At 48.0% G+C, this 27926-nt stretch overlaps 1 protein-coding gene across 5 annotated transcripts in view; it reads left to right on the top strand.

Moving 5' to 3' along the window:
• LOC138248877 (gastrula zinc finger protein XlCGF57.1-like) overlaps nt 1-27505 on the top strand; it is a 79286-nt gene extending 51781 nt beyond the window's left edge. For 3 of the 5 annotated variants that reach the window (XM_069202851.1, XM_069202846.1, XM_069202845.1), the window contains one exon: nt 24614-27505. In XM_069202851.1, the coding sequence (XP_069058952.1) occupies nt 24614-25719 (1106 nt within the window). In that variant the 3' untranslated portion in view covers nt 25720-27505. Of the gene's footprint in view, nt 1-21317; nt 22419-24613 lie in introns of those variants that run through there. The other 2 variants (XM_069202852.1, XM_069202847.1) reach the window with 1 other exon arrangement.
• The last annotated feature ends 421 nt before the right edge of the window (nt 27506-27926 follow it).

Raw genomic sequence — 27926 nt, 5'->3', positions numbered from 1 at the left:
CTGAACAGCCAGTCGGAAAATGTCTTCAGTGAGTAAAGTCTTTGGAACAAGTACTGCTGATGCCAGGCAGGGTTTGTCTTGTGTACGATGTGTCTTGAAGTCAAGGGTGGTTTTGAAGGGTGGTGTTGACATATTGTGGTGTGTAAATTAATTTTGTTGTGCCTTTCCTGGACATTGGGTTTGTTTTCATTGCAAAGATCACCGTCTTGGTTGGGTTCAGTTTGAGACGGAAGTTTGATGTCCAGGTTTGCTAGTGGCAAAGCAGAACTTCTGTTGTAATATCTTGACTGGATGTGAACTTGAGCGGCTACTGAGTGGATACTGATGTGTTTTCCAACCAAGGATAACTGCCTGGGACTCCACGTACAGGTGAGAGTATCACTGCCCCACTCGTACTAGAATTTACAGAGCAACTCTTTACAGCAACTGCACTTGTTGAATTTAAGACCAAGGTCACTATAATGATCCACTAATTCCAGTTTATTATTTCCAACCCACCATGTTGTAGTACACCTTCTGCTTCTTAATAGAGAAAATTACTGTTAACTTGCTCTCAATGAGAACAGCAGATCCAAGGCTCTTTGCAAGACACAATTTGTAGCGTATGAATATTGCAGTTCAGGATATATAACATCCCCACCTACCCAAATGCATCCAGCTCTTCATCAAAACTGCCAGCTGATTGGCAATATAGTGGTGGTGTGCATACAAAAAGGTCTGGGTGAGTGTTTTGGGGATTTTTTTTTCTTACGCAGGTGGAAATCCACCACTGTCGGCAGGTGGTCCTGGTCCTCAGACCCCTGTGACATGCCAGTTTCCAACAGTGTGGGCAGATTGTAAGTTCACAAATTTCATACTAGGAATCCACCTGCTTTTTGTAGTTTACCTGTGGAGTTGGTTTTAGCACAACTCGGCTGCATCATATTTAATATCCAAGGATGTAATAACACTGACCTTATTTGTTATAGTGTTTTTTACGAAATGTATTGAAAACCTCAATAAAAATAGTTTACAAAAAGAATTGATCGAAAAGTAAATAAAAGAAGATTTAAAACTAACTTATCTGTTAACATGTTTACTTAAATTGGAGAAAGTGTGACTCCCTCAGGAGGTGTTTTCAAGTAAATGCTGTCAACTTCTTATTGTGCTTATTTCTCCAAATAAGGTTTATTATATATTTAGATGTATGTTGTCCTTAAATCAACTGAAGCTAAATATTAATATAAGGCTCCATTATTTTTAACTTGCCTTGCAATGTCGATAACTCAAAAGGATTTCCCCAAATCAGTTTAGAAGAATGGCAGTAGTTTGTTCTCACCCACCTAATTCTGCAAATTAATCAATCAATAATATTTTGGCTTCATTAATGTGAATCAATTGAAGCAACTGAACAACTGGCTAGTGGCCAGCTTCAGTTTCCTTTTTAAGCACTGGGGCTAAAATGCTTTCTCTCCAAATTGTTTAACTCTTGCCAGTTGATTAGTGGAGTTGCCACAGTGTAGATGTCTACTGTTATGCTGATTTTAGTTTTGTGTTTAGGTCTGCCTAAAGACAGCTCTGACTTTCACATGGGACCCTATAGTGAACAACAGCTCTGGGCTGCTGTTTACACAAGAGAGCAGCAAGCTTCAGAAAGATGATAAATAAACAGGCAAATGATAACTGAATCAAAATTCAAAAACGTTTATTTTATGGACATTCAGAAGTGTTTGACCTTCGTACATAGGATTATATCAGTGCATTGAGAAGTATTTTTTTTAAATGATAGTTTAAAAAAATGAACAGAAAACGTTCATGCCACCTACCACCTTGACAGCATTGCCAATAGTGAACTAAGAGGCAAGTCAGTTGTCACGTCGAGCCCTCTGGGTGGCCTGGGTTGTTAATATAAAAGGGCAACATTATAGTTTACTAAATCAAACACAAAAGAAGGTTTTTTACAGTGCATATCGTGAACACATATATTTCAAGGTGCTCTTACATGTGATAATGAAGAAAAGGGAGTCAAAGTGGAATAAAATAATTCCCTAGGATCACACAATTTGATCAAGCAGAGAAGCCGTGATTGGTCTTAGGTTTTCATGTTTCACATTGTGCCATTCTATTTCATTCCAGTTTCCCTAGGTAGTGATAGCAAGTAGAGAAGGCTAAGCCCAAGGTACGTTAGAGGGATAGCGATTCAAATACCGTATAACACAGTATTGCCAAATCTGTGACTCTTCTAGAGACTAGGAGCTTCATTCAGAGAGCAGTTCTGAAGGAAACCCTCCAAATAACTCCATGATTCACTAACCACACCATGTACATGCTTTGCTTACGCTACACCCACTTTAGTCATCCCCAAAAGCACCACTCCCACCCTGCTGGATTAACAATGTCCTTGGGCGCACCCCACAGACCATACTTTGTGGCCCCTGGGAAAATGTTTGCAAGTACTCATGGTATAGAGAACAGGGCTTTCATTTGGCTCCCTTTAGGCACTGACTTCTTTTGATCAGCACTTTTCAGCATGCATACCAAAGAAGGAGATTTTGAAAAATAAAGCCATTTTCAGCTTAGAACATCGTGAGTATCCTGTCTGAATCAGGTCTGTTATCATGTATGCTTCAGGTATTCAATCACTAATACATCAGTAACGATTTTGTGATAGTTACATTTTCCATGTTCCCATTTTGCGTTGATGTTTGGCATTGGAATGAGGTCATCTCTGGGATCACATGCTGCTTTTTGCAGTTGTGTGTGTGTGTCACTGTGCAGCAGCCAGTTCAGTCCCAGAGTTTGAGGGGAGACAGTGCACAAAAGCGGCCACCATAAGATGAGTAGATGACCTTGGGTACAGTTGGTTGTGCCAGGTGCTGCTCCTCGCCTCCTGACTGGATTTGTCATTGAGGTGACTGCTTGTGGTGCCCAATGTGTGGACAGAGATCATAAGCGATCTGGTATGTGGGGTGGAAGGACTATGCCAAGAATGAACCCAAAGCAGTGGCAAGGGCCTTGAAAGTTCATCAGAGCTATATTTTCTCTGCAGCTGTGTGTGTGACTTAGAAACAGCAAGGCGGGTGGTAAAAACACTGTTAACAAAAACAAAATTAACTACATCACCAGCAGAGGAGACTATGCACTGGTAGATCACTTCTATGCCCAACATATATTAAAAGCAACATTCACAGGCAGAGTGTGAGACAAATGTAACTCAGAGAAAAAGACAAGATCTGTTCCACCACGATTTCCCTGAGAAATCAGAATGTCATGTGCACGGCTGCCACAAATCACCTCTTCTGTTGAGTGCTGGTGAGGTACTACTAACTGGCTGGAGGGGTTCGGCCGACAGTTGTCACACAGCGTTGAATTGGATAATCTTGGTGAATCAGATCATTCACCGTTTAGATGTAGTACTCTTAGGTGTAATACACTTGCTAGAGACATTGGATGGCTATTACTTTTTTGAAACTGCTTTTGTTGGTGTTGTAGGCCCTACAAAATGCAGTATTTGGATAGGAAATACAGGAATGAACTTTGAGCAGAATGCAAATACTGCGAGAACAAGGGGCATGGAATGGAATGCTCTGAAACTTTTGTTGTGTTGTGATCACACAAAATATATGTTCCAGAAAAAAAGGTTGTATACAGCAATTTTCAACTTAAAGAGAGCTGGCTCCACCCAAACAATCCAAAAGAAACTGCAGAGAATCAATAACACTTCAGCCAGAATCATCTTGGACTTCTTTTGCCGCAGCCACATCTCCGGTCACCTAAGGGACCTTCACTGGCTCCCAATCAGCAAAAGGAATCACCTTCAAGCTCCTCATGCACGCATACAAGGCCCTTCGGAACATCGGACCTGTATTCCTCGACCACAGTCTGACCTTCCACACGCCCACCAGACCCCTCTGATCTGCCCAATTGGCCCTCGCCACTACCCTAGGATACGCAAGAACTCAGCTGGGGGAAGATCCTTCTCTTACCGCGCTGCAAGAAACTGGAACGCTCTTCCGGTACACCTCGGATAATCGCCCTCACTACCTCAATTCAAGAAGAACCTCAAGACTTGGCTCTTCGACTGAACCCATTCTTCCCCCCCAGCGAGACCCTCACAGGTGATTAGCTGCGCTATACGAGAACCACGATTGATTGATTGAATAGACAGCAAGTACTGTAACTTAAGGAAATGGCGGCCAAATGGGCAGCAAACAATTTGAGAAAAAAATGGATAATCAGAAAGGTAGCAGAGAAAGAGTAACAGCAAAGTACTGAGTTTAGCCAACTACTCCACAGAGAAGAGGACACGGCGGGCTGGGTGTTTGCTTGCTACTGAAGCAAGACACGGCACCCACGACCATCAAGGCAGTCAGGGATAATAATGGATTTTGGTAAACACGCAAGAACGTATTAACGGAGTCTTTCTATCATTCTATAAACGCCTATACACTAGACCACTCAGGGGTCAGAACATACACCCAGTATTGTGTCCGGTGAACTTTCCAAGACTCTCAAAAGAACAAAAAGGCCTGGTGGAGGGCCCTATAAAGGGAGCTATGCAGGAAACCCAGTGAGCCAAGAGACTGGGGTCAGGGCCAGCCAGTTGAGTGGTACACGGTATATGCTGATATACGGATAGAATGGTTCTGTGACATCCTAATATCCACACAACTGTCGTATCACAATCCCTTTAACTGTGTGATTTCACAGTCGCGGTGTCTTCCCACATCATCATTTGTTACAATATGGAATGTAGGTTGTATCCTTTAATGCAGCATACCTCCCATGCTGTCTTCTGTCGGAATGTTTGCACGTGGGATATCATCTCCATAGATTAGTGGATACCAGTAAGAATGTTCGATTTTATGATGTCGTACTGCACTGCAGCATCTGTCTTCTAGGTTGTTGTTATATCTGACTGTGTGACGTCATAGTGAATGGCTTCACCCAGTCCACGTTTTAGAATAATGAATGGTATCTCCTTTGTTCCTCCATTTACAGTGTTTGAATGTGAGATGTCATAATGCATCAGAGAACCTCTTTTGACTTTCTGCCTTATGTGTGATGGCATAATATTCTCTAACTTCCTTTTCTTAAGCTGTTACAAATGTTTGATGTCCTAATATACAATAGATGTAAATGTTCTGCTTCAATTATTTACAACAGTTACTTGCTGCAGTAATCCACTGGAAATCTCTATTTCCTTCTGTTACAAAGAAGGTTGACTGTGGATGTTATTTTGCATTTGTGTCTGTGCTTCCTTATACCACTAGGGTACCCTGGGTACTAAAATGGAACAGTAAGGCTGGCAATGGTCAAGTCAAACAACCAAGTCTTATTTTGGTTTAAAAAGAGAGAGTATTTGATTTCAGTTTAATGGCATGCGGTAAGTCTCTCAAAGCTTTGCTCAGAGATAGGAGGATGAACCTCTACATGTAATATTTTGATTCATGGAACAGCATCCAAACTGATCGAACTGGAATTTAGAGTGCAACTGAGGCGACATGGCAGAATAGAGGAACAAATAATTTTGGGGCCCAAATCTGCATGAGCTTTATGGACAATACAGAGGGGGTCATTCCAACCCTGGCGGTCGGTGATAAAGCGGCGGCCAACCCGCCAACAGGCAGGCGGTAAAAAAAAATTAATTCTGACCCTGGCGGGAACCGCCAACACAGACCGCCCCTATAACACTCCGACCGCCACGGCGGCACAAACAGCGCGGCGGTCACCGCCAACAGGCAGGCGGCAGAAAATGTACCGCCCACACTATCATAACTCACCAATCCGCCACCTTTTCCGGGGCGGGAGCACCGCCGATAAAAACACGGCGGAAACAGACTACGAACGGGAAAACGCTCACCTCTACGCACTCCACGAGGACGGAGGACAGCATGGAACCCGAATTGAACATCCTACCTGCTCTCGTCTACCTGCTCATCTACCACGAGTACGAACTCCGGCGCAGAAGACAACGGTGAGTACTGCACCTACGACACAGGGGAGGGGGGAGGAGGAAGGGTTACGGGCACACACATACGCAATACACCCACCCCCCAACTATCTACACACCAATGCAGAGCAACAAGTCACAGTGACACCACCCAAACCACCCGGAATAATGAAAAGATAGAATTACATTCAGAAACTAAATTTATGTATAAAATAGGTTCATTGAAGTCATGGTAAAATAGCAAAAAGAATAATAATAATACAAGTAAAAATATTTCGTAACCGATAACCTGAGGCAATAAGTCCTGCACAGTCACTGAAATTACAACTGTCCGTGGGCCAAAGTGTATCAACACAAGGGCAAAGCCCACACAGGAGACCTGAGTCCGTTGGAGAGAACACTGCAGGGGCATCAGATGATAAAACTACAGGCACCTCAGGGGGAAGGGAAGGGGGGGGCACCACAGCCACATGAGTCCACGACGCCAGATCCACGAAGGGGCCACCATGCCCACTGTGCCATCCTGGGGAGTGCAAAGCCACAGTCTCTCAAGTCTCTACAGTGGGTGGCCTGCCCACTGTGCCATCCTGGGGAGTGCAAAGCCACAGTCTCAAGTCTCTACAGTGGGTGGATTGCCCACTGTGCCATCCTGGGGAGTGCAAAGCCACAGTCTCTCAAGTGGATAACAGTCTCCACAGGCAATGGAGGAGGCAGGGTGGCCCGAGTGCAGCGTGAACAGTAGCTCGACACAGAACCGGCACTGTCATTGGGCCAGCGATGCTTGAGACGGCGGTGCCCAGCGGAGCGGTGCTTGAGATGAGGGGCCCAGTGGAGCGGTGCTTGAGATGAAGGGCCCAGCGGAGCGGTGCATGACAGGAAGGGCCCAGCGGAGCGGTGCATGACAGGAAGGGCCCAGCGGAGCGGTGCTTGAGACGGCGGTGCCCAGCCGAGCGGTGCATGACAGGAAGGGCCCAGCGGAGCGGTGCATGACAGGAAGGGCCCAGCGGAGCGGTGCTTGAGACGGCGGTGCCCAACGGAGCGGTGCTTGAGACGGCGGTGCCCAGCGGAGCGGTGCTTGAGATGAAGGGCCCAGCGGAGCGGTGCATGACAGGAAGGGCCCAGCGGAGCGGTGCTTGAGACGGCGGTGCCCAGCGGAGCGGTGCTTGAGACGGCGGTGCCCAGCGGAGCGGTGCTTGAGATGAAGGGCCCAGCGGAGCGGTGCTTGAGATGAAGGGCCCAGCGGAGCGGTGCTTGAGATGAAGGGCCCAGCGGAGCGGTGCTTGAGACGGCGGGGCCCAGCGGAGCGGTGCTTGAGACGGCGGGGCCCAGCGGAGCGGTGCTTGAGACGGCGGGGCCCAGCGGAGCGGTGCTTGAGATGAAGGGCCCAGCGGACCGGTGCTTGAGACGGCGGTGCCCAGCGGAGCGGTGCTTGAGACGGCGGTGCCCAGCGGAGCGGTGCTTGAGACGGCGGTGCCCAGCGGAGCGGTGCTTGAGATGAAGGGCCCAGCGGAGCGGTGCTTGAGATGAAGGGCCCAGCGGAGCGGTGCTTGAGATGAAGGGCCCAGCGGAGCGGTGCTTGAGACAGCGGGGCCCAGCGGAGCGGTGCTTGAGACGGCGGGGCCCTGTTCAGCGGGGCCCTGTTCAGCGGTGCCTTCCAGCACGGTGGGGCCCTGTTCAGCGTTGCCTTTCTGGACGGCGGGGCCCTGTTCAGCGTTGCCTTTCTGGACGGCGGGGCCCTGTTCAGCGTTGCCTTTCTGGACGGCGGGGCCCTGTTCAGCGTTGCCTTTCTGGACGGCGGGGCCCTGTTCAGCGTTGCCTTTCTGGACGGCGGGGCCCTGTTCAGCGGTGCCTTCCAGCACGGCGGGGCCCTGTTCAGCGGTGCCTTCCAGCACGGCGGGGCCCTGTTCAGCGGTGCCTTCCAGCACGGCGGGGCCCTGTTCAGCGGTGCCTTCCAGCACGGCGGGGCCCTGTTCAGCGGTGCCTTCCAGCACGGCGGGGCCCTGTTCAGCGGTGCCTTCCAGCACGGCGGGGCCCTGTTCAGCGGTGCCTTCCAGCACGGCGGGGCCCTGTTCAGCGGTGCCTTCCAGCACGGCGGGGCCCTGTTCAGCGGTGCCTTCCAGCACGGCGGGGCCCTGTTCAGCGGTGCCTTGTTCAGCGGTGCCTTCCAGCACGGTGGGGCCCTGTTCAGCGTTGCCTTTCTGGACGGCGGGGCCCTGTTCAGCGTTGCCTTTCTGGACGGCGGGGCCCTGTTCAGCGTTGCCTTTCTGGACGGCGGGGCCCTGTTCAGCGTTGCCTTTCTGGACGGCGGGGCCCTGTTCAGCGGTGCCTTCCAGCACGGCGGGGCCCTGTTCAGCGGTGCCTTCCAGCACGGCGGGGCCCTGTTCAGCGGTGCCTTCCAGCACGGCGGGGCCCTGTTCAGCGGTGCCTTCCAGCACGGCGGGGCCCTGTTCAGCGGTGCCTTCCAGCACGGCGGGGCCCTGTTCAGCGGTGCCTTCCAGCACGGCGGGGCCCTGTTCAGCGGTGCCTTCCAGCACGGCGGGGCCCTGTTCAGCGGTGCCTTCCAGCACGGCGGGGCCCTGTTCAGCGGTGCCTTCCAGCACGGCGGGCCCTGTTCAGCGGTGCCTTTCTGGACGGCGGGGCCCTCTTCAGCGGTGCCTTTCTGGACGGCGGGGCCCTCTTCAGCGGTGCCTTTCTGGACGGCGGGGCCCTCTTCAGCGGTGCCTTTCTGGACGGCGGGGCCCTGTTCAGCGGTGCCTTTCTGGACGGCGGGGCCCTGTTCAGCGGTGCCTTCCAGCACGGCGGGGCCCTGTTCAGCGGTGCCTTCCAGCACGGCGGGGCCCTGTTCAGCGGTGCCTTCCAGCACGGCGGGGCCCTGTTCAGCGGTGCCTTCCAGCACGGCGGGGCCCCTCTTCAGCGGTGCCTGTCCAGCAATTCAAGGGAGTCAGACCTCGCCAGGACTCCCTGCTCAGTCGCCCTCCGACCGTGCACTTGCTGGACCCTTCGGTGACGGTGTCCTGGGCCCTTGGGTGTCACACCTCACACCCGGGATGCGGCTTGTGGGGCCCTCCTGCTCCGCACTCCTGCTGGCTGACTTCTCCGCCCTGCAGCCCTTGCCCTCCTTCGATGTGGCTCTCTGGGCCTTGCCTCCCCTGGATGTTGTGGCAGGTGAAGTGGCAGAACTCTGGTCCTTGGGGGCAGCCGTGTCAGCCTTCTCGCGGCGGCCCCTTACTTTACGGGTCCTCTTTCCACGGGGGGGGCTGGCTGTCCCCTTGCTGCTGACCGATGTATCACTGCTCGCAAAGGGTGGACTCCAAAATCCATGCACTACGGTGACACTTAAAGCCGGGCTGGTGGTGGCTGAGGGGCTCTTGGGACTCTTAGAAGATGGAGGGGGGGGGGGGGCAGGTGAGGGTTAAGATTGGAGAGGTAAACTTTTTTTGGACCAAGGTAAAGGGTAGGTGTAGTGGTTATGGGAGCGGAGGAAGAGGAGGTGGTTGTAGGAGAGTCAGGTGTGCTGTCTTTGGGTGAAGGTGCATGGGCTGTAGGCTGTCGTGAGGTGGTTGGCTGTTGGGTGGGTGGCTGCCTGCGTTTATGTGTCTTGGAAGAGGGGGTGACAGACACAGTGGGAGAGGACACAGGGGACGTGTAAATGCCAGTGGGGGTGGTGACTGCACGTGTGCGGACTGTACTGGAGGGTGTGCTGGTGATGGAAGTACTGGCTGTTGGTGGTGTGCATGCAGGTGTGAGTGGAGACGTCACAGGGAGGGAGGAGGGAGACGAGGAGGTGGGGGACACAGAGGAGGTAGTGACTGTTGGCATGTCTGCAGCTGGGTGTTGCTTGGGTGACTGTTTGTGTGATCTGTGGTGCTTATGTCTGGGTGAGCTGCCCTTGGGTGTTGAGGTGTGTGCAGGCTGGTCTGATGGTGTGGATGGGATAGGCAGAGGAACAGGAGACAGAGACAGAGTGGAGGCAGTTAGAAGAGGGAGGCTGGAGACAGGGACAATGGCTGCCGTCAGTGCTGAGGCCAGAGAATTGAACGATCGTTGATGGGCAGCCTGACCCGAATGAATGCCCTCCAGGTATGCATTGCTATGATGCACCTCCCTCTCTACCCCCTGGATGGCATTCAAAAGGGTAGACTGCCCAACAATGATGGTCTGTAGGAGGTCAATGGCCTCCTCACTGAGGGCAGCAGGGGTAACAGGGGCAGGGCCTGAGGTGCCTTGGGCGAAGGAGATGCCCGCCTTCTTGGGTGAGCGGGCACGGAGCGTAGGCTGAGGGGCTGCTGGGAGGGCGGAGCTGGTGCGCTGGGTGGCGGCTGTACCTGTAGAGGCGGGGGGCACGGATGTTGCCACCCCCGCTAGGGAGCTCCCATCCGAGGACGTGTCGGTGTCGCTGGTATCACCACGGGTCCCCGTTGTGAAGCTCCCCTCGCCCTCCGTATCACTGGTGTGGCCTCGGTGTCTGTGCCATGGCCCACCGGGGCCTTGTGACTTGTAGCTCCCTCGTGCTCCGGTGCCAAATCTCCTCCGCCTGATGATGCTAATGCACAAATGCAAAAGTAGATAAAGAAAAAGGGTGGGGGGAGAAATAAAAACAGGTTGAGTGCATGCATTGTCAACACCGTTGTCGGAGAGGACAGATACAGGAGCCTCATGCACTAAGCCGCGCTATCGGGGTACACTACTCAGTACTTGTGACTAGGCCTACAGGTCTAGGGACAACAAATGTGCACATGGGTGATGCAGGACCATGGATAGCTGTACTTGTCACCCTACAGAGGTGGGGGGCGGGGGCACAGGGCCATGCCTAAAGGAGGGGACTAGCCTACAGAAAGCGCCCTGGCCTAATGTCACCCACAGCCCTCCTCCCCCACCCAGGCACCTCCACTGCGCGTAAAAATAGCTAAATGTGCTGGTACTCACCCCCTTGTGTCTGCTGTGATGTCCTCACGCGCCCATCCAAATCAGGGTAAGCCACCGCCAGGATCCGGGACATCAGGGGGGTCAGGTACGACTGGCACCCCTCCTAGGTCGGGAGGCCATCCCCAGCAGTGACTCGGCGGTCTTCCTGGTCCCGCGGCGGATGTCCTCCCACCTCTTGCGGCAGTGGGTGCCCCGTCTGTTGTAGACCCTCAGGGTCCGGACTTCCTTGGCGATGGCACGCCAAATGTCGACTTTCTGATGGGCGCTGACCTATTTGACATGTACAGGGTGGGAAAGGAAATATCATCATTTTTCTGCATGTTAGATGTGATTGGCCCCCCCCTCCCCAACCTTGCCATGTGGCACTTGCACTCATCTGTCGTGCCTTGCACTCGTCATTCTCTCCCCACCCCAAACATCTTATATACACCCGACTCAACACAGGCATTGCCCATTCAACGTGCACCCTGTGTACTTACCTGTTGGTCTGGAGGACCGTAGAGTAGCGCATACTGGGGGAGGACCCCATCCACTAGTTTCTCCAACTCTTCAGAAGTGAAGGCAGGGGCCCTTTCCCCAGTCGCTGCAGCCATTGTCTCTTCCAGACCGAGGTCACAGCAGCACTTGCAGTATAGGTCCTCTCCTGTGGATGATCAGGTCTCGAGTGATTAATCAGATAGAAAATGGCGGTCACGTCCGCGGCGGAGAGTCGACTTACCAGAGTCCATTCCTCCGGGTACTCCAGCGAGGCCGTCAGGATGCAGGATGTTGAAGACCTCTTGCTCCCATGCTGTGAAATCGGGTGGAGTGGGTGGGGGTCCGCCGCCAGTCTTCTGCACAGCGATGTTGTGTCTTGAGACCATCGAGCGCACCTTCCCCCGTAGGTCGTTCCAGCGCTTTCGGATGTCTTCCCGATTTCTGGGATGCTGTCCCACAGCGTTGACCCTGTCGACGATCCTTTGCCATAGCTCCGCCTTCCTGGCTATTGTGGTGTGCTGCACCTGTGTGCCGAAGAGCTGGGGCTCTACCCTATATTATTTCCTCCACCATGACCCTGAGTTCTTGGTCTGAGAACCTGGGGTGTCTTTGGGGTGCCATGGGGTGGTGTGGGTGAGGTGTGGGGTGGTGTTTGTGGTGATGTGAGTGTTGGTGTGTGGTGTTTTGTGCGTAGATGTATTGTGGGTGATGGATTTGGGTTCCTGTGTGTTGTGGTTTGCGTTCCCTGTGCTCTCTCTCTGTGTATTGCGCCTTCTCTCAGTATTTCTGGTTGTAAGGGTTTGTGGGTGATGTGGGTGTGTGTTTTATATTGTATTGGGTGTGTGGGAGTGTTGTTTGTATGTGTATCGGGTGTGTGTATTTCAAATTGTCCAATGTGGCTGTGTTTTGTATATGTGTGTGTATTTTGACCGCGGCGGTGTGTACCGCCAATGGAATACCGCGGTTGAAAGACCGCTGCAGGGATTTGTGGGTCGGAATGGCATGGGCGTATTTCTGTTGGCGTGACGGTGGAGGTTTGGTCATCGCCATTTTTTCGCTGACCTTTGGTGTGGCGGACTTCTGTGGAGGTCGGGTTTTTGGCGGTTTGCCAGTTGCGGGTCAGAATGACCGTGGCGGTTTACCGCGCCCGCGGCGGTGTTATGGCGGTCTTCTGACCGGCGGTAAGGGCATTTTACCGCCGAGGTCAGAATCACCCCCAGAATGCCTTAAAGATAAAATAATTCTGTATCTGTAGTCCATCTAAGGCATAAAGCTGATGAAAAATAGCATGATGAAGAGGAATTCCTAGCAAAAGCCTAACTGCACTATTCTGTAGCTGGATTCTATCTCGACGTTTGATTGAAAGACCAAGATAAAGTCAAATGCAGTAGTCCAAACAAAATAAAATAACCACCGGGAGAACTGGTTGCAATGTTCTGCTGGAAGCAGGAGCAAAATGTTATGCCTTGACCAATAGCAGAAAAAAAACTGTGGAAGTAAGTATAGTTATGTTTTGGACAAATGAGAGGCCAGAATAAACAAGCATTTGCAATGCAATAGGTCTCGCATTTGCAAGAGTTAGAGTTATTGGCGTTGTAAATGGATAACTGGTCTTTTCTTCCCACATAAATTGGTCAAACATAAATTGGTCAACCATGCCCTGCCGCATAATTGGGTCCTCTCTGCCACATAACTCCTGGGCCCTGCATATAAATAAAGCACTTCCTTTTAATTTCTTCCTCCATCTGCACCAAAAAATGAAAATATTGCCATTTAGCATCCAAATTTAAATCTGCCATGCTAATTAGAATAGAATACCACTTTCACCACCCCACCATCAGAGTTGCTGGCTGACTAACAGAAACGCTGGGGGAAGGCTAGGAGTAGAAATATTAAAAATAGCCTCTAATGTTTTGCTAAATAATTTATGCATGTTGGATGTTGTGACAGGGTGAGCATGCACCTTAGGGGAAGAGGAAATATCAAACGGAGAGTGGCAACCCAAGTGCTTGAGTGTTTAAAGAGAGAAAATAAAAAATACCTCATACATTGAATAACCACTGCTTATTAAAAACAGTGCTGTGACCGCATATATTTGAAAGAAAAAAATATCGCGCTTTACAAAGGCAACAGAGTAGTTTAGTAGCTGCAGAAGACACTTAGTAAAGGATAGGCCTTATGTTATTGAAATTACTGAAGAAGGGTAGATGAGGAGGAGACTGCAGGTGACCTTTCGGTAGCAGCAAGTTTTTTGTCTATGCTAAGCCCACTTTTAATTAAAGCGTTAACAGTTTAAACGTCTTTGTAAATATTTTGGAGGCAGCCCTGCTGTGAGGAGGCAAAGTATTCGGAGTCTGTGTCACATATGCACCGGTAATTAGTCTTATCCAGTGAATGGTTGTAAACGCTGAAAGCATCCAAGATAGTCATCACTGACAGAAACAACATGTGTTTCCAAACTAAAACATTTGTTTTCCACCAAAATGCTTATTAAGTACTTGGATGTATGTTCTTTTAAAATGAAGTGCATACACCTTCCCCAGCAACAAACAAATAAATTTAAAATTATATCCCTTGCTTTGTCCAACAGTGAAGCAAGACGAACAATGTACTTACAATTGTAATTGCAAAGCAGCGTTTGAGCCTTTTTTTTTAAATCGTGTTTTATGTATAATTCATAGACAAAACAGCAATCTTTGCTGTTTGCGTGTTTTCTATTGGCAAGTCTTATGTCCCGGAGCCTTTACAAAGCTATTTCTTTCCTTTCTAAATACAAAAAAGGCACACCGGACGTGAGTTTTTAAAAATGTTTACAATTCGCTGTGATGGAGGACCAGCAAAAAGAAAACCGTTTTAAAAGCTCACCTCGGGTGAATATTTTTTGTGTTAGAAATAAATAAAAATATGCTTTGTAAAGGCAACAAACCATACAGGTTTACATTTTGCTGGGTACAAGGCACATATTGGACGGGTGCACGTTGAAAGAGGAATGCAAGATTTCAGAAAACAAGCTCACAGCAAGTGTGCTTTTTAGCCAGGAAGCAGTTCGAACCAAAACACACATACAGGACAGAAGTACAGAGTCGGTGTCCCAGGAAAAACAAAACCATGGTCAAAGTTTGCATTGGGTGACAGCTTCTGTGGTCACTAAACAAAATGCCATTCTTTGCTTCTCTAATCAACTTTATGTTTGTTTTGTGACCAGATAGTGCTCACCCGAAGCTAACTTTGAAAAAGTTTTGTTCTTGTTTTGCTGGGATCCTGACTCCCTTCTCATGTTGTGTTTTTGTATGAATTGCTTTTATAAAATGTTCAAATGTTTATTTAACAAAAGCCAGTTAAAAGGACAACTGTGCGTTTTTTCTTCCAAATGCTAAAAAAAACAAGCAGCGAGGCGTGAATGTGGTTGGGGGGGTCATGGGGGGATTTAAGATGTAACAAAATTCCAGCAGCGACGTGTTAGAGGTGATGGACGTGGGGGTAATGGCATGGGCAGATAAAGTGATTTAGGAATATAATTAAAATTAAGGAACTATGCAGGCAGGGGATCTACAATGAGCTTGGAGGAGATAACAACGTAGCCTCTGGCTCAAAAAGCACTTCGAGCAACAGGGAAAAATAGTCCCTGACAAAGACACTATAATGGGAAAAGTGGAAGGGGTACATGTACTAGGAGTGTGCTCCGTGGGAGTAGACGAAGGAGAAGGTGGGACAAAGATTAACCACTTGGAAGGAAGGATTTCTAAAGGACACTGACATAAACTAATGAGAAGCAGTGAGCGGAATTAAAATCCACAAAGAAGTATATACAGGAAGTCTCAAATACTTGACCTAAAAATAATACTAACATTTCTTCCTGAGAGTGAAGGAGAGGGAGCAGACCCAATTCTTGCGGCCAAGAACTGGAAGACCAAATGAACAAGGAACCAACAAAGATAATAAACTTTGTTTTATCGCCATTCAACTTTCAAGAGTTCAAAACATCTGAGACACGTGATCAAACACTGTCAGCTTTGAACTGAAATTCATCCCTTGAGGAGATAATGCGTGTGCTATCTGCATAAGATACCAGTTGGAAGTCATGGCGATGAATGTGAGCAGCAAGAGAAGAGTTATATAGGTTAAAGAGTCTAAGGTTCAACAAAGAGGCATGGGGAACCCCACTCTCCAGTGTGTATGGTGAGACACGAAGATTTGAGATAAGATCAATCAAACAAATCAGGATTTAGATAAGACAATCATGCTAAATCTTGTCCTTGGATTTCAAGATGACTCTTGCTGTCTCTTTTTACTTCTGCTTATTTTCGTGTCATTTTTCATATTTCTTTTCTTTCTTGTCTCTTTCGCTCCTTCATCTTTTCACTCTCCCCGCGTTTCCCGCACTGCTGCTGCCCCTGCGGCCCCACACCCCCTCCCTCTGTGCGAATCGCTTTTCCTGCCCTCCCGTCTCCCAGCTGACCGGACCACTCCGCCTCCCTCCTCTTCTTAATGGCGGCCGCTGCATACTGAGAGGACAACTCGGACCTAATTAGCGTCTGCTCGCTCCCTTCTATGCAGCTCCACCTGTTGCTGCTGCTGCGTTTCTAACTGAGAGCCTGCCTGACTCTCAGTTCGAGGCCCACCTCCACCCGCAGGCTCCCGCCTGCGCCTCATGCCTAGTGGCCATCTGTATGTAAGTATCTTGCTGTCTCTTTTTACTCCTGCTTATTTTTCTGTCAATTTTTTTCTTTTCTTTCTTTCTTGTCTCTTTTTCTGGCCTTCAGCCTTTCACTCTCGCCGAGTTTCCAATGCTGCTGCTGCCCCTGCGGCCCCACCCCCCTCCAACCCTGTGAAGCGTTTTCCCACCTGTCCGGGCCCCCTGCCTCCCTCCCCTTCCTAATGGCGGCTGCTGTGTGGCCATGCAGCGGATGCACTGCTGGCGTGCCAAAGACAAGCCCATCTACACCCATCTGCGCCTAGCGCCACGAACCCTGGTCCTCCGACCTTCCATCACTACAATGCGGAGATCCTCCATGCGCTGAACACAGAACGATCCGCCGTCTGCCATCTCGCATCACCCAGAGACACCCATGGACCGTTCTCCTGCCTCACTGCCACTGAACCCTCACCCTGCACCGGACCCTCCTGCCGCTGAGCCAACCTGAAGTGCCTCAGCTGTATCCTCCTCAACATTCGCTCTCTCCACAAATACGTCGTAGAGCTCTGGGACTTACTGGACTCCACCTGCCCAAGCATCTCCTTTATCACCAAAACTTGGACAAACCCAGCATCTGCACCGGACATCACCATCCCCAGCGACTACAAACTGCTCCCCAAAGACCGGCCTTCTTGCCTAGGTGGTGGCCTGGCCATCGCACACAAATCCTCCCTCTGCCTGACAACCAATGCGGAAGAACGCTTCCCCCTCATGGAGCACCTCCATTTCCACATACACAACACACCCAAGTCAACCTTCCACAGCACCCTCATCTACAGGCCACCCAGCCCCCATCCAGCCTTCAGTGACTCCATCGTCGACATAATTTCCCCTCACCGTTTAGCCTCCTCGAATTACTTCCTCCTCAGCAACCTCAACTACCACATTGACAACGGCAACAACACCAACACCGCTTCCCTGCTCGACAACTTCACCACAATAGGACTAAAGCATCTGGTCACCTCACCAACTCACATCGCTGGACAGCAACAAAATCACCGTCGACACCTCCTCACTTCTCTGGACTGAACACCACCATTTCACTATCACCTCACCGACCATCCACCTCCGCACATTGCAAGCTCCAAGCAGAAAATGGAACCGGATCACCGAGGAACAGCTCTCCAACACCCTAAGCAAGTCTCCCCTGCCCCTCACCGCAGATGCTAATGTCATAATTTGACTTTTGCTCTAGGCAAGACAGCTGGTTTAAGGATGACAGTACTTATGTTTGTAGGCGACGATGCCAGTCCTACAACAAGTCGCAACTGTTGTCCCAACCCTTCTGGCTCACAAGCAGCACCTCACCAAAAACCCAAACATTAAAAAGTGATTTATGGCACCCTTTACTGGACTCAAGAGTGTGACATCTCAGGGAGTGTCATGGTTAGACAGAGATTACCCTTTTCTCACATGAACATGTCTCAATCAAACACAGGCAATGAAGGAGATGCAGTACATTTTTCAATAGGTTTTATTAACAAAACTGCAAGCTACGATAAGTTGCATGGGCCGCAATGATGAGGATAATGAATAATGCAAGAAATAGAATTGTGAACACGAGTCATTAATACAAAGACCCCCACCATCTTGCAATAACATAAAATGACCTGAGATATGAAATATGTCCTAATTCCATAGCATGATGAACCTAATCTCTAACGTAAAAGAGAGGTAGGTGTGTTAAACCTAATCTGCCAATGCCGTGTCCATGAGAAGAGCACCCAAACATCGTTACCTTGGAATGACGTCTCTAGATCAGACTCCATAGGGACACAAAGACTGGGTCATCTTCAAGGCGATGTGTAGCATGGATAGTGTTGAGGGCATCTGGTTGGAATCCCTCTGACTATGTGTCTATGTAAGGTGCATTAATACAGATCTGCTCGGACCCCTGACGGTGTGTTCCTAAACAGTAGATAACAAGACATGCTTGGGGCGGCAATTACATAAACGATTCCCTCGAAAGCACAAAGTGGGAAAGTACCTAATGTGAATACCTACATCTTATCTATTTCTGGCACTGATAGTGACGCCTTAGCAGAGCGGCACTGATAGCACAAAACTAAAACATTATCCTAACTAAAAACAATGCAGTCATCTTGGAAAGATACAATTAACTAATTGTGCTAAAACAGAGCAAGCTAAGTAGGATAAAAGTAATTGGGTGACGGGGGCACAGGTCTGCAAGCCAGAAGGCTAAGCTAACTCCTGCTTCCCATTAAAACAAGATATAATTCACTACACTAACATCTCAGCACGGTACTTCCACCACTGGATCTTCGAATGCACCAAAACCCTAGGCACCTGTAAGACCTCAGCTAAACAGAACCTCAAGAAGGTCAGCTGGTTCTCCCCCACACTCCAGGCGCACCTTCAGATGGCTAGAGAAAAGATAGAGGAACAGCAAGTCCCCGGAAGACTTCAAGGCCTTAAAAGCTGCCACCACCTCATCAGAGTACCCAGGAAAGCTGCCCTGCAGGACCTTATCGGCGCCACCGCTCGCAATACCAAAGAGCTCTTCGCCGTGATCAAAGAGTTTGCCAAACCCCAATAAGAAATGGCAAGCATCCCTCCATCTCAAGACCTCTGCGACTGGCTAACCAACTACTTTCACAGGAAAAGTCAAAGACTTATATGACCGCTTCGGATCCCAAGACCCTCCGAGCCCTCCAACAACCCCCCCAGATCCGAACCACCACAGACCCTGCACCACTGGACCACCCTCACCACAGATGAGACCCGCACCATCATGCACAGCAACCACATTTTCAACAAGGCCAACACCTCCATCGCACCCTAGCTCCGACACACCCTCAACTGTTCCATAGAGACAGCCACCTTCCCAGAGGACTGGAAGCACGGCGAGCTCCACGGCTGACCCCCTGGACCTCAAGAATTACTGCCCCATCTCTCTGCTGCTTTTCCCTGTCCAGATCATCAAAAAGGCCATTAGCACTCCGCTCCATAAGCGCACCAAGGACAACAACATCCTGGACATCTCCCAATCAGGCTTCAGGAGCAACCACAGCACGGAGACCGCCCTCCTCATCACCACAGATGACATTGGCTCGCTTCTCGACCATGGCCACACAGCAGCCCTCATCCTACTGGACCTATTGGCTGTGTTCGACACAGTGTCACAACTCACCCTCTGCTCCAGGCTCCACACAGCCGGCATCCATGGAAAGGCCCTAGAATGGATATGCTCCTTCCTGTCTGATAGAATACAGAAGCCAGACTCTCGCCTTACCTGTCAGAACCTACGGAGATCATCTGCGGAGTTCCACAGAGCTACTCCCTGAGCCCCACACTCTTCAACATCTACATGGCCCGCTTGCATCCATCTTCAGTAACCACAGGCTGAACATCGTCTCCTGACCAACGATACCCAGCTGATCATCTCACTGACCGAAAACCTCACTACTGCCAAGAAGAATTTCCACAACAGGATGGAAGTCGTCGCTGTCTGGATGAAGGACAGGTGCATCAAGCTAAACTCTGACAAGACTGAGATCCTCATCCTGGGACAATCCACATCAGCCTGCGATGACTCTTGGTGGCATCCACCCTCTTGCCCCCCCACTCCCTCTTCCACACGCAACCTGAGCTTCATCCTGGACTCATCGCTCACCATGACCCGCCAAGTCAACTTAGCCGTATCCTCCTGCTTTCACACACTCCGACTTCTCTAGAAGATCTACAAATGGATCCCAAAGGACAGCTGCAAAACCGTAACCCATGCCCTGGTTACCAGCTGACTCGACTATGGCAACGCCCTCTACGCCAGTACCACCCAGAAGAACCTGAAGAAACGACAGCACATCCAAAACGCCTTCACCAAACTCATCCTGGACATTCTCCATCACAAACATATCTCCAATCTCCTAAGAGACCGCCACTGGCTTCCTATTGAGAAAGTAATTAACTTCAAGCTCCTCGTCCACGCTTACAAGGCCCTCCATGACCTAGGATCCGCCTACCTCAATCACCACATCAACTTCTACTCCCCCACTAGTCTTCTCCGCTCAGCAAGCACTAGCCACTGTACCCTGCATACGGAAGACCTCGGCTGTTGGGAAATCCTTCGCCTACCACGTGGCAAAGAGCTGGAACACCCTGTCCCTGCACCTCAGGCAGTCACCATCGCTACCTCAATTCAGTAAGGACCTTAAAACCTGGCTCTTCAACTGAAGCTCAGGGGACAAACACCATTCGCACCTTGAGACCCTTACGGGTGAGTAGTTGCGATTTATAAAGTTGGTTTGATTTTGATATGGGAAACATGATCAAAAGCAGTGCTCAGATTAAAAAGAATCAGGGCAGCTTTTCCACCTTGATTCACAAGTTTTGTAAAAGATTCAGAAATTGATTACATAGCAAGTTCAGAACTATGTGACGCTCTAAACCGAAATTGAGTGGAGTATAAAAATTGTTCACAATCAATTAAATATTCAATTTGTCTGTTGGCTTCATCAGGAAGTGGTAGTAACAAGTTAGACTGAAAATTACTGTGCACAGTTGGATCCACAGAGTTCTTAAAAAAAAAATACAAGCCATCTCGGCATGTTTGCAACAGGAGGGAATAGATGCAGAAAGAACTAAGATATAGATTGTAAGTGGCAATCAACACAGGTGCAACTCCAATCCATACTGGATGAAGATCCTGAGGTGGGTAGGGATATAGAGGTGAACCAGATTTCCTTTCAGAAAGAAAGTGTTTTGTTCTGTTTAAGGGAGTAAGGGCCAGATGTATGAAAGTTACGCAAGCAATGGTACGACTTGCAATCACGTGCCAAAGAGAGGGTAGCAAGCAGTCTGAAGGAGGCAAGGAGCACTGGTGGAGGACCATCCGTCCTGACAGCGTCCACCCCCATGGAAGACATGGTGGAGTCAACACTGCTGCCTGAAGCAGTAAGTGGTGTCACTGACATTGACACCTTAGACACACCCGGCACCATCAAAGATAAGGGCAGTAATGATTTGAATCACCATATGTGCATGTACAAATGTCCCTTATAAAATTGCAATGGCACTATGCACAGTGATAAGTAGTCCATGCCAGATATTCCATTCAACACAACAATGCCTTATGGGAGTGGTAGTCTATACCCCAAAAGTGCTTCTACTATTAAAATAACAATATAGTGTAAAACCAAACATACAAATAACACAACAGACAATTAGAGACACTATGCAAGGGCAAATGTTTATCATGAAAGTAACTGTAAGATTACAAATGCAAGGTGAACATCATGAATGACATGCTGCGCATTGTTGTTGCAGATGTTCTGGGCCCTGACGCAGCAGAAAGTCGAAAAAGGGGGAATGACGAAAGTCAACCACAGTCCGATTCAAACACCAGTGAATCCATCATACAAGAACCAACCAGACGCAGGGCAAGAGTGCTACCCCTCCATGAGTTTTCCCCGGACTCCGATGAATTGCAGGATGAAGTACTCAGACCACCTTCAGAGGGTAGAAGGCCCGACAGACAGCAGTCCCTGTTCCAGCGTCAGTCTACTCTCCTCAGGAGGCGTCGTGAAGAAGGCAGACAGTGCACAGAGGAAGGTGAGGGCCCATCACTGTTCGGTGGCCTTGAGGCATCCATGCTGAAAGTGCAGCGCCTGCAACGTAAACACATGAGATCAATGAACAGGCAGTTTGTGTCTATCGATCACAACATGGGATCAATGCACAGGCAGTTGGTGTATCTCAATAACAACATGTGCAGGCTGCACGAGGGACAGCAAGCTACAGCAGAACATGTAAGGGAGATGAGAAATGCCATTAAGGAACTCTGCACTGTAATGCAGCAGGAGCATGTCACCCACCGTAGGCGCCATCACCAATTAATGGGTAGGTTGGATGGGTTCAGCAGATCTGTCAGTCAGCTCACTACCACAAATGCTTTGGTGTCACAAAGTGCTGTGGGCATGCAAATGGAAATGGCACATTGCAGTCCGGACATTGCACGAGGATTGGTCCAAGTCACCAATGTATTGGAGACAATGCAGACAGCCCGGAGTGCTGCAAACAGCGATCTGTGTGGTGGGGATAGTGAGGAGCTCGCTAGCCTCTGCAGTTTCACTGCCCCTGTGATGGATCCTAGGCGGCACAGTTCCAGACACAGTACTGTCTCTGAACCCGCAACAAGACGCGCCACTGAGCCTACTAAACGTTCAAGTGGAGTGCGTGGACGTAAAAAGTAATGTGGAGAAGTACAGGGGACTTGCATATCATGTAGCAATGTAGTGATACGATGATGTCAATAGTGTCACACTGTAACTGGGACCTGATTGCGTATTCTGTATTCCTATGTCCTATTCACACATATATTACCTGAAGTCAAGGCAATAAACGTGATACCTACAGAAATAAATGAAAGTAGATGTGGTGTTGTCATTACTTACATCAGAAATAATTGCGCGTAATCTCAGCACGTCTTTGCCTGCCCTCTGCTGCACTGGTTCTGTTTGCTGGGTGAAGGTGTGGCAAGGGCTCGTCATCCTCATCGGCGTCCGGCTCCGCGGGTTCCACTGGCATTCCTCTTGTCGCGACGTTGTGCAACAATGCACATGTGGCCACGATTTTGTAGGTGGTTTCCGGACTGTATTGCAGTGCGCCCCCACTCTTGTGCAGGCATCGGAAACACCTCTTCAGCAGGCCGAAGGTCCTCTCAATCACGCTACGTGAACTCCTGTGTGCCACATTGTATCTCCGTTCACTTGGCATGGCAGGATTGAGATAGGGTGTCAAGATGAAGGACCGCACTGCATATGCACTGTCTCCTCGAATGACAGGAGAGTTAAATGAGTCATTGTTATCTGTGACAACACATATGCATTATGCAACATTGTTCACTGTTACATGACCAAGCAGGTATCCTTTGCCAAACTCCCCAGCAAGACGTTTTTTGTGTATTTCACTGTGCCTGAAGATGTATGAATCATGTGGGCTACCAGGGTATCTGGTTACAAGGTCAGTTATTATGTTGAAGGCATTGCGTGTGACCTGGATGTTCATAGAATGGGTACTCTTCCTATTCCTTTATACATACTCTGTGGCAGATGGTGGACAGATTGCTACCTGTGTCCCATCAATGCAGCCAATGACGTGTGGAAATAGGGCTTCCTGGTAGAAATCAAATTTAGTTTTTTGCACATCCTGTGGGGTGTTGGGGAATTTTATGCGCAGATGAAGTTTTGTTAACATAGCATTTAGGAATGCATTAAAGAAGCGTGAGAGCGCACTTTGAGATACACCTCCAGCTGCTGCTTTGACCCCTTGATACCTTCCTGAGGCTAATAGGTGCAGGGAGCATAATACCTGCACATGCGTGGGTATGGCATTAGTTCTGTGTGTGTGTCGCTGCAGCAGATGTTGTAAATCAGCTATTAAGTCAAGTATTATGGCAGAGTTCAACCTGCACTTGTCAAAAATCTCCTCCTCTGTCTGATCAAATAGGGTAATGTACACTTTGAAAATGATCTCCTGTCTCTTCCTCCCTCTCCACAAACCTGCCAGGATCCACATCCTCTTCGCTATGACGTAGAGTGCAGCCATTGTTGCAAAGGAGTGATGCATTCTGGGCCTCTGTATATAGGTTGCACCTGTTTACCACCTGATTTCAATTTGTGGTAAATTGCACATGCAAAAACTCATTTTGCGACTAATCGCAATTTGCGAATGCTTGATACATTGACTTGTGATTCGTTATTTGCGAATCGCAGTCTGCAATTCGGAAAATCTAGTCGCAATTTTAAGGAATCTCTATTTTAGCGCTTCCTTAATATTGCACTGCAAATGCCTTTCATACATCGTGAAAGGCGATTTTGCATTCGCAAACAGTGGAATTTACCGATTCACATCGTTTGCGAATTAAAAATCCTTTGATACATCTGGCCCTAAATTTTGTAAAAAGAACATTGTTGTCGTTCATCAATGTGAGGAATTGAAGAGGCTGGACTTCTGATAGGCAAGCTTGGGAGATGGAAGCTGAGTAGTTAATTTCCAAAAAAGACAACAGCAAGTGAGATGGAGCATTAAGGAGGACTTCATAAATTGCAGACAATAGAAAATATTTGAGTTGAGGAAGTCTTAACAAACCCAGTCTAACCTGTTTTTTTTGTATTGCTTCAGAACTGTGCAAGTAATTTTTCTGCTGGGTTGTAGGCACACCGCCAGGCTCTTTCCAGAGTTTTACAGTTACTTCTGCAAGTGGCCAAGTCAGTGGAAAACCAAAGGTGTAGAGATTTTCTTGTATGGGTGGTGTAGAGTACTTCTTTTGAAGAGGTGGGTGCATTGAATGTACTGCACTTGCGTATCCCAGGTCTCTATGATAATAATCGCCATGCTGAATATTACTGGTCCGTTATAATATTTTCTTGGATCTTCCTATTGCAGGCCGGTATAGAGACACCTCGTATTAAAGAACAGCTTGTCATATTCCTTTTATTATAACCCCCAGTAACTTTCTGTAATAGCACTGTCCATCTGTAATATTGTTATAGTGTTACAATTATTTATTTTTTCTTACTGATATGTCCTATATGATTTTCAAATTTCTGTTCAATCTGCAGCACAGCAATCAGGGACAGCAAACAGGAATGAGAAAGATTTCCAGACCTGCTCACTGGAGAATAAGCAAAATAAACACAAAAATAAGGCAAACCTCACCTGCAATGAGTGTGGGAAGACATTTAGTACGATGTTGTGTCTTATAAATCACCAACAGTTGCATGCAGGAGGGAGTCCCTGTCACTGCACTGTCTGTAAGAAGAGCTTCCCTGGAAAGACACATCTTTTACTGCACCAAAGAACACACACAGTGTCAAGGTCTTTTAAGTGTATGGAGTGTGAGAAGACCTTTATTCGAAAGGGTGATCTTCTAAAGCACCAACGAACACACACGGGAGAGAGGCCCTTCCACTGCACTGAATGTGAGAAGAGTTTTATTCAAAAGGGGGATCTTGTCAACCATGAAAGAAAACACACAGGGGCAAGGCCCTTTCACTGTACAGAGTGTGAAAAGACCTTTAATCAGAAGCAACATCTTGTAAATCACCAAAGAACACACACTGGAGAAAGACCCTATCACTGCACTGAGTGTGAGAAAAGCTTTAGTCACAGGCAAAACCTTCTAACTCATCTGAGAATCCACACAGGGGTAAAGCCTTTTAAGTGCACTAAGTGTGAGAAGAGCTTTAATCGGAGGCAAAATCTTCTAAAGCATCAAAGAATCCACACAGGGATGAAACCGTTCCACTGCACTGAGTGTGAGAAGACCTTTATTCAAAGGAGTGATCTTCTATATCACCAAAGAACACACACAGGAGTGAGGCCCTTTCATTGTACGGTGTGTGAAAAAAGATTTACTCGAAAGATAAATCTTCGGACTCACCAAAGAATCCACACAGGGGTGAGGCCCTTTCAGTGCACGGAGTGTGAGAAGAGCTTTACTCGAAAGCAACATCTTGTGAAGCACCAAACCACTCATGCAGGAGTGAGGCCCTTTTACTGCACAGAGTGCGAGATGAGCTTCACTCAAAAGAGGGACTTTATACATCACAACAGAACACACAAGGGAGAGACTCTCTTTCAATGTAGTGAGTGTGATAATATCTTTACGCAAAAGAGAAGTCTTATGAAGCATCAGAAAATCCACTATAAAATTGAAACTATTTAATTTCATGAAATGTGCATCCCTTAATGATTAAAAGTCACCATATATAGAAGAGATGCTCTTTCACTACAGCGAGAACTGGGAAAAGCTTTGCTTAAAATCTTCTAATGCATCAGTTAATCCACAGAGGAGTGAGCCCTTTCACTGCTCAGAGTCTGAAGAATGTATCTGTCAAAAGATAAAACTAGAACACTAAAGAAAAAAAATAGATTAAGGGCAAATGCCCTTGGTGTAAAGAGATTTAATCAAAAAATAAAATGTTCATATTCATAAAAAATCACTCTCATGAAATAGGTCATTTTCAATGCACAGAGAGCAAGAAAAGCATTAGTCAAAAGATGAACATTAATAATCCTTAAACAATAAAAGTCCAACAAATCTTTGGTATGCCTAATGAAGCATCAGGGATAAATAGCACTCAAGGCAGCCTTGAAGAGAAAAGGTTTTAGCTGTTTTTAGAGCACCTCAGATCTTTTGCTGGCTTAATGCATAAGGGAAATTCATTTCATAGCCGTGCCTCAGACTTGAAGCAGCTTGCTCCTGCAAAAATAGTTGGAAGACCAATTTTGGATAGATGTCAAAGCCCTGATTGACAGTGTTATAAATACTCTACTCTAAACTTCCAGCAACACTGAGCAGCTGGTATGAGTTACTTTACATAGCAGGGATATGCCCTAGTGGCAACTCCAGATACCAACGTAGCCATGTGGTTCTGTATTGTCAGCCTGCATTCAAAAACTAATAGTCCTTTCCTGGTCCCCTGAAAATCCACAAAATGGCAGGGGATACTCAACAGTTCTTAATCCACTGATTTATTTGGCTTTCCATGGTAAGTTGAGAGTTAAACCAAATGCTCTGACTTCAGGTGATAGTTAATTCAACACTAAAACAATATACGCTTGTAAGCTCCATCCAGTTTGGCGGCAGAATGTCTTGAACCAATCATCTTTCTGTTAATGCGTCCACAGTTAGAGGCAGCCAGATACATCACATCCAGTGTTGTATATTCTCAGTAAGGTCATTCAGTCTCTTTGTCCGGATCAATATCACCACTGAATGGGGGCAGTGTTTGAGTGTCCTGGCACTCCTCCTCTTAAAGAATGTTATGGAAGGGTTCTGTGTACTCGTAGAAAACAGGAGACAGAGAATTGTCTTACCTGGTACACCCTCACTTACCAGCTCTCCAGCCCACCTTTTTTCATAGACTATTCTACAGCCTTTGGTGGAGTCCTCATGTTTAACAACTGCAACTAAGAATATAAACATGAACTTGGAAAGTTTAACTTTTACTCCTGTTATGCATGTTGGTATGAAATCCATCTTGAAAAAACAGGTGCTGGCCTTCCTGATGAAGGCAGACTAGGAGGATTCGCAGCCAGTCGCTTATGCACTTTTGACTGCTATCTTGTATGAAGGAATGAAGGTGCAGCCTTATCTAAAGGCGGCCTTAAGCAGGAAGTGCAGAAATCTAATCCTCCAAGCAAGATTAATGGTTCTCCCTATCAACGAGTTCAGAGCCAGTTGGAATATCCTGCCTGGTACGGCGAACTGAAGGTTCTGTGATTACAGGAGACAATCCATCTTATATCTGTTATGCTGTTGTCCAGAATTTTTATTAGCACGTCGCACTTTACTAAGACCAGTGCTTTTAAAACAAGGAATATCAATCTAATGGACTTAGCTCAATTCAGAAAATATGTAAATATAATATCAAATTCCATCAAATCACAGAGAATCTGGTGCATAACAAGACCTTGGTTCTCAAATAAACAAATAATGGCTGATGACATCACCTGTTTTAATTTGAACTTTTTAACACATACTTCTGCTTCGATTATTAAATGACATGTAGATAAAGTTTGAAATGTTTTAGTTCTGTGTTTTCAAACGTACCAATTTTAAGATATTGAATCAATAGAGTATTGCATTGCGGCACATCACATCACGTGAACCATGAGGGAGACCGCGTGTTAACCCTCACTGCGCATCCATAAAGCCATCACACTAAAGCTAGGAGATCCTCTTGGCTAGGGAGACCCTGGCTGAGCTCCATCAGAATTATAAAAAGCTCTATCAGTTCCCTATTTCCACTGCATAAATGGAGTATTTGTGTTTTTTAAAATAATTTAGTAGCATGCCTATATTTGTACCGTGCCTCATATCCACTCTCGATTCACTTTCTGGTGTGTGATTTGCCACTTTGCATTCAG

Source organism: Pleurodeles waltl, chromosome 8, assembly GCF_031143425.1.
Source record: "Pleurodeles waltl isolate 20211129_DDA chromosome 8, aPleWal1.hap1.20221129, whole genome shotgun sequence".
NCBI lineage: Eukaryota > Metazoa > Chordata > Amphibia > Caudata > Salamandridae > Pleurodeles > Pleurodeles waltl.
Note: the sequence above shows the minus strand (reverse complement) of the source record. Positions and strands in the feature narration are given on the sequence as shown.